General features: G+C 40.2%; 1 protein-coding gene across 3 annotated transcripts; it reads right to left on the reverse strand.

Moving 5' to 3' along the window:
* Nucleotides 1-66: 66 nt before the first annotated feature.
* Nucleotides 67-6,443, reverse strand: LOC116197801 (probable lysine-specific demethylase ELF6). Of its 3 annotated transcripts, none has more exons than XM_031528051.1 (8): nt 6,342-6,443; nt 4,889-6,186; nt 4,411-4,489; nt 4,202-4,269; nt 3,770-3,920; nt 3,185-3,657; nt 2,906-3,100; nt 67-2,671 (listed from the first exon to the last, which is right to left on the reverse strand). In XM_031528051.1, the coding sequence occupies exons 2-8, from the start codon at nt 6,054-6,056 to the stop codon at nt 696-698; spliced, it is 4,110 nt and encodes a 1,369-aa protein (XP_031383911.1). In that variant the 5' UTR covers nt 6,057-6,186; nt 6,342-6,443; the 3' UTR covers nt 67-695. The 3 variants fall into 3 exon arrangements, with proteins under 3 accessions (XP_031383911.1, XP_031383912.1, XP_031383910.1); XM_031528052.1 differs by having other exon boundaries at nt 6,349-6,365; XM_031528050.1 differs by having other exon boundaries at nt 4,889-6,428.
* Nucleotides 6,444-11,728: the final 5,285 nt, after the last annotated feature.

Consider the following 11,728-nt stretch of genomic DNA (forward strand, 5'->3'; position numbering starts at 1 on the left):
CGTCTTCCTCTTCGCTTAGCGGAAAATATTACCGTAAGGATTTGGAAAATTATTCACTTTCATTTCTCGGACCGTCTCTTGTACTTTCGGGCCATCAGAATTGATTGCCCTCAGTCGATAGAGGCAATGCAGATCTAGAGGCCCAAAGGTACAAGAGATCATTTGAAAACATGACCGGAAAGTTCTTCTAAGGATCATAATACAAGATAAACTCTGCAACCAAGAATTATGAAAAAACATGTTTTCCTCGGTCAAGACATCGCCCTGCAGCCCGACACTCATATCAGCTCAAAGTTTTGAGCCTTCAAGGAACGGGAAATTGGAAACAATTTTTTTTTTTTCGCCAACTTTCTTGTGTCTCAAGCTTTGTGGAAAAGCGAAGTCCTGACCCAACAAGGAAAAGATCTCTCACTCCTACGACTGGTGATTTGGTATTAACACTTCCAAGCAATCAAAACGAAACTGGCAATAGAACCCTCTCGAGAACCACACAAAGCAGAAAAGTTCACCCAGTGCCTTCCTCAACTACCGCTGCATTCATCGAGTAGATGTCGGAATATCAAACCTACCTACCTGACACAGTACCCCCTGGGGCATCTTTGGCAAACCGCACAAGAATTCAACCCGCCTTCAGGGAACATTTTATCTATAAAAAATCTAATTGGTTGATACCATGATTCATTGTGTGGACGGGATCAGCTCACGTAGTGGCCAGTCTTGCGGCGGTGCCGGTTGTAGTCTGATATGAAACGGAACGAAAGCCCGCAGTTGGCCACCTTGCACTTGTAGGGGCGCTCCCCCGTGTGGACCCTTATGTGCTCGGTGCGGGCCCATGCCCACTTGAAGCTCATCCTACAGCCCTTCCATGGGCATTTGAGGGGCCGGTCATCCTCATGGACCCGCTGGTGGAGGATTGCGTACTTGTGGGAGCTGAACTTCTTCCCGCACCCTTCATGGTGGCAGCGGTTCCTCCTGTGCATGGATAGCTCCTCCTTGGTCTCAAAGATCATTCGGCACCCCTCTAGGTTGCACCTGTAGGCCCTGCTAGTGCCTGTAATTTCTTTCGTATCGTAGAGACCCACCTTTTCATTCAGACGCTGCCTTACTTTTTTTCTTGGCTTCTCGTCTCCTTCAGCGCTGATGATGTGGGACCCGCTTCTAGACCTTGGTCTCAAACCTTCACAGGGACTTCTCACGAAGCCAATGGTGAGTAATTTGCCGTCTGCTATCATCTCCACTTCACTCTTTCTTTTCCTCTTCTTCCTAGTCTCCGAGACTGGTGCGTCCACTGTTCCCGGCTGCATATGATCTTGGGAAGAAGAGACTTCAACTTCATTCCCATCCAAATCTCGATCAGACCTATGCCCACATTCCAGTTTATCATCACGAACTTCACTCGTTGTACAGTCTGCTCGATGTGACTCATCATCTGAACCAGCACTATCGATCAAGCGTCCTTCATCACGAATTTCCTCTAAAGCTTCATTATATTCTTTCTCAGCAACAGGATCATTGTTATTTTCTACCATTGCCGCCTGCGATTTGGAACCTGATGGCGATCTATGACACACTTCTTTCTCAGCATAGGCTGTACTGGACGCTTCTGGACATTTCTCCACTGAACCCATATTATTATTGTCTTCTGCACAGGACAGAGAATCATCAGAAGCTTTATCCTCCCTCGAGTGAGCAGTGCGCATTTCTGAACAGACATCACAGGTTTGTGAATGCATGGGTTCTGCAATCTCATTCACTCCAATAACATCCATAGATCGAGATTCACCGTGCCCTTCGCAATCCTTATCTGCTAGGTCGGAAACCCCTTCTTGGCTGCCTATATGTTCCCTTTGAATCTCAATATTTTCGCTAGTTTTAGCCTCACTGGGATTAGAACAACTTGTTTCATGGGAAGTCTCACTTTCCTCTTCTTCATCCTGTACTTCGGAGGTACTCCTACCTCCTTCCACCTCCATTACATCCGAAGTCTGACTGATAATCTGCACTTCAATGCTTCCAGCAAACTGAGAGGTACCAGCAGGTGAATTTGCAACTTGACCAGGAAGGAAACCTGAATCCATATCCCCCAGTGCTTCAAGAACCCGAACTTCATGCTCGACAACTTCAGCAGAAACCCCAAGAGAAGCACATTTAATTTCATTGCCCAAGTTTCTGGAAGACAATTTTTCAGAATCACGAGATTTCAACTTAGAATTTCTTCTTGAATACTGAATAACATTTTTGACCTTGTTCACCTCATGACTGTCTGTATTCTTCTGCAATGTTACTTCACTCGACTGCAGACTCTTAGAGGGCTCAGAGTTCTGTGGATGATCTACTCTAGGCTTTGAGCGAGACTTCCTAGACTTCCATTTAACTCCTAACACGTCTGAAGTCGGAATGCTATCCGCAGAGAATAATCCACCCAAAGCCAATGCATGCTGAACTCGCTTTGACGGGTAGTTCTTTCTGATTCTGACACAGTACCGGAGATTAATTCCAAGATTGGATGTCCAGTCTACTCCATACTTGTCATTTTCATCATCAATGATTGCAAGTTCTATCAAGTTAAGGTCCGCCTGTGTTGCAATATGTAACGGAATCTCCTCATAATCGAAACAAGTGCTGGTTTCCCCTGCGATAACTGCAGCATATGCCTTCATCTTCTGATAGTCTGCAACATCAGAATTGGCAGGTAAGATCAATACATAATCTATCACTTTGTTCCAATAAATAGTGTAATCACCTAAGTACGCGCAAGACATGCAGGATCATGAGAATCAACAAAAACGCAGGTGTGTCGCCGACATTACATTTTCTCATTTGCTTTCAACCTTCAGTTCAGGACAATAAGCTTAAGAGCTATATCATAAACTCCAACAGCATATGAACTGATAAGAATCCTTACCCGAGTGGCAGATTATAAGCAGGTTTGCTCCGCCTCTACCCTGTAATAGATCCTGCACTTGAATCGCATGCTCAAGACAAAAAATTCTGGGTCTCCTACAACTACTTGAAGTGTTCCACCCCTCTCTGAAATCGGTCATTGGAGTGATTGCCAGTTCTTCTTGAAAGATATCAGGATGAGGAGCACTCGGGATAGCTGTGAAACAAATGGGTATTGATTAACTCTACTAAACCAACTAAATAGAAACTCAAAAAATACAGAGAATATTAATTATATTACCATCGCTTGATGGAAGCTCGAGAGCAGCAGTTTCAGAAGGCTGTATGACACACATGAATGGGAACCCAAGAATACCACAAGCTACACAAGCCAAAGTTCCGGAATCAACTTGAAAATCGAAAAACAGATCTGCGTTCTCCATATCTAGCTCATTTTGGGCTTCCACATACATACTCAGCTCTCCAGACAAACCATTGTGGTCAGAAGAATCGCAAGCAACATTTTCCTTTTGAGTGGTAGGAACCGAAGCAGTTTTATCAGGGGATCCAGAGTGGTTATTTAGGGATGGCAGCATATTAGGGTTCCATACTACTGCAAGGTAAGTTGAATCCTTCCCGAGAAGAGAAGATAATAGGTGATTCTCCTTCTGCATATCTTCCACAAAGGCCTTTTTCACCAAAAGTTCTCTTTCTTCCCTCTGGCGATCTCTCAGGCGAGAACTTCTGGCCCCTGGCAGTAAGGATCTTGGAACTCTGGAACCCCCAGAAATACAGCAATCAGCATGAGAAAGCAAAAACACTTTCCAAGTTGCCAGTTCAACATTACGAAAGTCATACATGCGAATGCATATATATGTGTGCTAACCTTGAAACAAAGGACATCGTTAACAGGTAGAGCAGTTGCTGATGAGAGAGCATGGGCAGATAATTCATAGCAGCTCTGCGCACTGCCGCATCCCTCGCAAATCTAAGCCATTGTGGTGTTGCAAAATTAGCCGCTTCCCCACAATTAAAACCTAATTTGCAAGATGAATAGACCAGATAAACTAAAACTACCAAAAGGGGGAGAGAACCACTTCATACCAACAAACAATTAAGACATTCTTTGAAAAGCTGCATGACCACAGAACTCGAAAGATACATATTTAGAAGCGTGAAATGCGGTGTCCAAATTTTTGTCATAACAGAAAAATAATTGGGCTTTGGAAACTTTCATTACAATTTCCATGAAACTCATCAAAAGCTCAAAAACCATATCGGCTAGGTAGAAAGCTAAATGAAGACTTAAAGAAATTACCATGGCTGAATCCTATATGATAAGCCCTCGGAAATGTCACAACAAATTCTCCAGGATTCTGTATCAGCCTAAAACAGAAAACAAAAGCCAAATTTAGCATAGATCCAAAGAAAGCTTTGGTCCAAAAGACAGTACAAACTACAAAAACGACCCTAAGCTCCAGAAATAAAACTAAAATGGGTCAATTAGATAAAGGACCCACAACCAACCTGCAACAAGGAATGCCCGATGCAACAATTACCTCAGGGGAAATTAGAGTAGTCTTCTCACCCAAAAGAGATAGAGCAGCTGACAAATAAGTAAGAGACACCTGAGTTACACAATTCAATGGAGTTGAATAATAATTTCCAATATAGAAATATGCAGCGGAAAGTGCAACCTTCATTCTCAAACAGATGCTTAAAATTGTAACCGGTAACAAAACCATTTCTTTAATAGGTCTCCATATATTACGACAAACAAAAGCATCTGACTTAGGTAACTAAACATAATCACCAGCAGGGTCATTTTTCTTAGCTTATGAGTAAAGGATTTACTTGGAAAGAAAGAGTATATATACCCTCTAGGCTACATTCATTGTTTTTCTATCAGGAAGTATTACTAGAAACGCATACAACTATCAACTCCTCAGTCCTCAGCAGCTTTCAAACTGAAGACAGGAAGACTTAAGCAATGAAGTACACATACCTAGTTGATCAATATTTCCTCCATAGGCATCCGAACGTATAATTTCCTCGAAATCGAGAGCATAATCTCCTGGAACTGCATACCAGGTCTTCGGCGAGCCCATGTGGAGGAAATTCATGCTGTGAAGCTCATGATCTTCAACATGCCATGCAAACCAGCTAAAAAGCATGCCAATGTAAATCATCGGCGAAGTAACACCAGGAATATCATCTGGCATGAACCGGGTAAGTGATCCAGGCGATCGGGCAATTACTTGTAAGTTCCATGGGCTATTTGAAAGCTTCCATCCTGCACTACCTTCCATCTCACTATTGCTGCTACCATTACTGGAATGACTTTTCCTATAGCCTGTCAAACTTTGATCTAAGAATGGAGAGTCCGATGGAGTAGTAGATCCATCACATATCTCCAATGAAGCACTTTCATTAATCCTTGCGTAGGTATCTTTTTTTTCACAAGAATCAGAGGTACAAGGATCCTTCACATCGCCTGCTTCATCTTTGTTGCTCTGTCTCTGATAAGAAGTCCTAGTTCTCGTCCTCCTCCGCCTTCGAAGATATCGAGACAGCTCCTCTGGTTCTCCAAAAGCGGACCCAGGGACATCATTTGCATACTCCACATATATTGGTTTCTCTGTTGCTGCCTTCCAGAACAAGGCCTCCACAGCTAGAGGAGAAACCTCCTTAATCGCACCCAACAGGGTCCGAGCCAAAGCCTTGGACTTTGCCTCAAACTGCTCCAATGTGTACGCCTCCCCACTTTGCCAGACTTGCTTATGACCACCCAACTGCTGAGGATTATTTCCCGCCCCTTTCGGCCTCTTCGAACTTTGTCCCAGTTCCTGCTGCCTCGTCGTGAATACCGCCCTCACATCCCCTTCTTTCTCACAATTACTGGGACCCGTTTTCGACGAAGAACCTAAACCGGGTAAACTCACATCAGGTCCTATATCAGGGCACTTTGACAAGGACGTGTTCAAGTTGCTGAAAACGTACTTCTTGGAGGGTTTGGGCAATGGAGGGATGATCTTGCAAATGCCGAAAGCGCTCGCTTCCTTCTCTATTTTCGAGATGTAAGCAATAGGGTCGGCGAATTCGGTGTCCGTGGGCCGAAAAACGGGCGCCAGCGGCAGCCCTTTGAGCCAATTAGGGATCTCCACATTACCCATTAGCGGATTCAACAAATGACACAGCTACAGTAACATGTCAAGCAAACAGCATGCGGTGACTAACTGATGAGAAACTCCCACTTGAAGCATTTGAAACAAGCAAGAATGTCGACAATTGGGCGTTGAAACCCTAGAATGGGACATTCAGTGAGAAAAACGAATCCAAGAGGAAGAAGTGAAACATGGGTTGTTCGTCAATGGGATTGAAGCTACATAGAGAACCGAGGACAGAGGCAAAGGACAAAACTTGAGAAGAAATTCGCGGGAATTTTAAAGCAGAAGAACCTGTGACCTCCAAATTGACTCTGCTGGGCTTCGGCCTCCGTTACTGACGAAGAGAGAACGAGGGAGGAGAGAGAGAGAGAGAGAGAGAGAGAGAGGGGGGGGGGGGGGGGTGGATTGGATTTGGGTGTGCGCAGTGTTGCCGTGAATTGCGAGCGCACCTCGACATGCGCAAGGTAGAATTAAAATAAGCAGTTTGCTAACTTGCGCGTTTATTTGTACGCTCAAAGAAGCTTTTCTTTTTCCTTTTCAAGTATATTAAACTTGTTGAGCGTCATGAAAGCATAAAACGTTTTTCCGGTTATAAGGAAATAAAAATGCAATTAATGTTAATGAACTTTTTTTTTTTTCGGTATGAGCCATGATATTCGAAAGTGCAATTGAATTTCGACTAATCCAGTCGAGCCGTGTCAGCCCACCAAATGGTAAAACTCTCCCTGCGTGAATTTTCTACATTCAAAAAAACTCGAACCCGAAACTTTACTTAAGCGGAACAACCGCCCAACCGCTCGAACCAATCTATATTAGTTTTATGTTAATGAACTTACATTGACAGTATGCATGCTGAGAAATTTATTACATTTAAATTTAGCTAGACTGTCAAACAAAATTCATCCAAACAAAAAGAACGATAAATTATTGACATCTAACATTTCTATAATCTCGATATATGAGGTCTTGGATGCAAGCAACTGCAAATCTAGACAAGGTCTTTGATGGTCTACGACCTTGTCTAGGATTGAGGTAGTCGCCATTGAGCCACCTCATCCTATACGAACTCACAAGTTCAATCATCTAAAGATATTTCCTTCTTGAAACACCGTTTAACGTAATCGGCATACTTGTTAGCTTGTCTCTTTACGACTTACAAGTATCAACCTCAAAGATAGAGGGATGAATCTTTAATGATTAAAAATTGGGACACTTATACGCCCTAAAATCTAACCTAATTCAATCCAATGACTAAAAAAAATTTAGTGCAATTGTTTTTTGAGTGGCTAACCGTCTATCATCACCTAATTGCCTAATGCCTTTTAAAGCACTTGATATAAACTTATTACATCCCTCTCTCCCTCCTGCAAGCTTTTGCAGTAGGTCTCATGATATCTGCTTTATGATGGCAGACTTCCAATGATTCTTTATGGCCTTCCACCTAAGGGAAAAATTCGGAACATGACCAACGTGCTAACAATAAATTAACTAGGTCATATTAAGTTTGAAACTTTAATATGATCATTGAAATATATATATATATATATATATGTTTCACACCAATGAATATTCCGTTGTTTCTTAATCACTTTGCATACACATAAATGCTTCATAATTTTGTTAATATTTCGAAGTGGGAAAAAAAATCTCACGATACCCAATCTCAACACTCTCGCAGTCTTCACATGTTGCCTAAACTCTCGTCCGAACTCCGCCTTATCTTCACATTTCTTCCTTCTTGTTCACCGGAATCCACAGAGAAACACATTAGAGGGGGCTCGGGACTAATCGCTAGATGCCCAAGTCAGAACTCTTTGAAAACATAGTTATCTATACACGTAGAGATTGAGCGTCGAGATTGGGGATCATGAGATCTTTTCCACATAAATTTTTGTTGTTACTTTCTTTAATGAAATGTTCTACCGTGCTATCATTTCCTGCTCCTGCCATCCTTGGGTTGCTCTCGTTCCAGGTGCCCTATCTAGTCTACTATATGAACTTATTATTATACGCCGATTCCTGTTTCTATTTTTTCTTTTTATTTTTTTTTTCCTCAGATCACAAGTATTCTAAGACTAATTCCATATTTCTCATTTTTGAGCCAATCATCTTTCATAAGAATGCTATCCGTTCTTCTTCTTTTCTCTTTTTCTTTTTTTATATGTACCCTACTATCCGGAAGTCTAATAGACATTGACTAATTCAGTTCGAGTTAGGTTAGCCCCTTAAAGGAGTGAAAATCGCATAATATGGATTTTTTCCATCTACAAAATTCGAATCCGATATTTTATTTAAGAAAAATAAGCGTCGTACCATTTGAATTAAGCCATGTTGATACTATTAATCTACTAATTCATCAATAAAAAGATAACTAAATAAATAAAAGGAAATAAAATAGAAGTCCAAAAAACGACACGATCAGAGACTTAGGCCTCATGCCATAGCCATAAGTGCTGTATATACGAGGCGAGGTATGGCCCATATAAAAACACCGGATAAATACAAAAAGAATGGGTCATTTGATGGATAAAAAATGATGGGATCTTTCTAAATTTAAAGGACATCATGTGACCCAGATTGAATAGGATCATGTGAGGAGACCCTTTAATATCCGACTATGCATCATCTCTCTATCTCGTGTTCGCCTAAAATTCGATCCATCCTCCGCTTGATTGACTTTAATTCCATGTTCTGATCCGAACAATATCCGAATCCACGAACTTTTAACGTTTACATACCCACATACTGATGGATCAGATAAATCATCTCTATAAGATCTGAATTTCTTAATTTTCTCTTGAAAGTTAAGATCTGACCTTCAACACTTTTTATTGTTGGATGATGATTACATAAGTCCCCGAATGTAGACTTCCCATCATTGATCAATCCAATAAGGAGACATTAGGAATCCTGAGATGGGTCGAAAGGTAGAAATGATTGAGAGAGGCCCCTCTTTGGCCAAAATCTGTTGGCTACTGATTTTGGCTGATGCTTCTTCTTGAGGATCTTTCTTTTTAGCCGAAATTCCTACTTTCCATGATAAACCTGTCTGTCCCAAACTGTGTGCTCACACAAACCCTAATAACTAGTTGGAAGCAAGGCTAAATATATATATATATATATATATATATATAAGGAAAAAAAAAGTAGTAGGAAACAGGGCACTCCATGTCCATGCATGCATTGGACCGTGTACTTACTGCCACGCTCTTATTGGCTCAAAATGTCAGCGGGCTTAATTCTTGAGGACGTTGGATATTATAAAATCCAATACAAATAGTCAGTGAATATCATTTAAATATTCACTTGAATAAGTAATATTCAATCAAAATGGCTGAAAATAAAAACTTGATCTCATAATGGATTCATATATTCTCACTTAAAACCTAAAAATGAATGAATAACACCAACAAGGGTTGGTTCAAGTAATTCGATATCTGTTCACATTAAGCAATGTCTCAGATTTGAGTATTGCGAATAAAAAAAATCTTTGATTGTAAGAATTTTATCCCTTAGTGATTTGACTCGGTCTGAACTAGATTAGCTGGGCCAATTGGGCTACTGGATACCAGGTACGCACCGAAAAAAATAAATAAATAACAATCAATCAATATTATTTTTCTATATATTAAAAAAAACTAATAAATCTAAGAAAAATCTCTCGTTTCACAACTCGGTTCAAATTTGGATATAGGCGCATATATGGTCTCATTGATATATGTACGAGTTTATGATTAACGGCTGCAGTCATACCATGTACAAGTTTACTGGTCCTTGATATGCACGTATGGTTAGCTTATTAACTCGATCACTGATGTGAAAATATATATATATATATTTGATCACCAGAATCTTCCTCGAAACTTGAGCTGACTGCTTCTTCATTCTTCTCCATTCTTGACGATGTTCTCAATGATTTCTTCACTAAATTCTCGTGTTGAGTGACTGTTGAGGATGACCCTCTGATAAAGAGTAAATAATGAGAGTGTGTTTGGATTGAAAGTTGAGTTGAGTTGAGTTTTGGTTTTAATTGGTTTGTAATGATTGTATTGTTGAATTATGAGAAAAGGTGTAAAAAAGTAATAAATAATAGAGAGAAAATAATGATTAAGTAATGATTGCGTTATTGAATTGTGAAAAAGTAATGAATAGTTAAGAGAATTTAATATTAAAAATTGAATTGAATGGTTAAAAATATTTTAAAAATAAAAAAAGTAATGATTGTGATGTTGAATTGAAGAAAAGTGGAGTTGAGTTGAGTTGAGTTAAACTTTGTTGCGAAAACAAACACACCCTGAACCTTTGGTAGGAAATCGTATTTAATTATAAGAAAACTCTTAAAGGCATATCTTGCTGTAACTGGAACTGTCAAGTCACTGATCGGAAGCCAAGTTGGGCTGAAGCAGCTCGTTAGAGCAGGTTTTCTGAGTCGAATCTAACTCAAGGCTTAAGGTCGGGGCTCGTCGAGTCCCTCCCTTGGGGGTAACGGCTTGTCGACCCATTTCCTAATGATGAAGGTGTGGTCTAAGATCCACAATATGGATATGAAGCTCGCCAAAATGTATTATCCACTTTAGATTTGGCCTTCATGATTCTACCCATGAAAAGCGCCTCTCGAAGGAAATGGGTGTTTCTTGCTTTTATAAAGAAATCAAACCTCATTTTTTTTTTCCTTTTCCAATGTGTGATTGGGTTACCTGATTATTGCCTTCTATAACATGACCTAATGAATACATTATCTCATAACAAAATCCATAAAATTGCATTGGAAGATATATATATATATATATATTCGGTTATAAGAGAGGCACATATACCTAATTTAATGAAATAAAATCAAATCAAATAAAGGAACATACAAGTTCCACTAGTGATGATTTAACCCAGAATCTCTTGGTTCCAAATGACGCCTCGTGCCAGTACACCAAAACTCATTCCTCTGCATTGGAAGATATTTGAATTAGCAGAACATTTCTACACGTGCATATATATGGTCTCCCTCCAATACGCCAAGTTGGGAGCACATTGCAAATGACTTTCTTCTCAGGGCATGCAATATTTAATTAATTAAGTGGCTAAATATAAATGATATGTGGCTAGCTAATAATCCTTAATCAACCCTAATTCGTTTTTTTTCCCCCCTTTTTTCCAATTCTTATGGCAAGACTAATAATTTCACTTTGACAGCTACGGCTCAGTGCATTTAGCCGCAAAAGTTGAATGTCCATCCAATATATATGTGCACGTTCAGTACAAGAAAAGCGAAAGAGGCACTTATACATATATTCCTGAACCAATTCAAGATTAGTAATAGATTTGGAGTAAGCAATTAGGCGCGCAAATTGTGCACTAGAGCCCCTGTCTGTTCTTAATACCGTTTGTGTTATTGATACAGTCTATCGACATGATACCAACCCTCCAACCCTTCGACTCTATACACCTGCAGGATGCGATGATTGTATTTCAGATTATTGGCGGCCTTTTTTTCAATCGTTTTCATGAGAAAAGAAAATGAACTATAATATCGACCAGACATTTCCGCAAGTAGTTTGACATTTCAATGTTTAAAACATCAGCACTGTTTTGTCTCCCATACGTAAAGGAAAGTCACACCGCCTATATAGTTCATCAACTTCATTGTTCCCTTTTTTCTACCAAGTGATGTCGTTTTCATTTAC

Source organism: Punica granatum, chromosome 2, assembly GCF_007655135.1.
Source record: "Punica granatum isolate Tunisia-2019 chromosome 2, ASM765513v2, whole genome shotgun sequence".
In the NCBI taxonomy this organism is placed as follows: Eukaryota; Viridiplantae; Streptophyta; class Magnoliopsida; order Myrtales; family Lythraceae; genus Punica; species Punica granatum.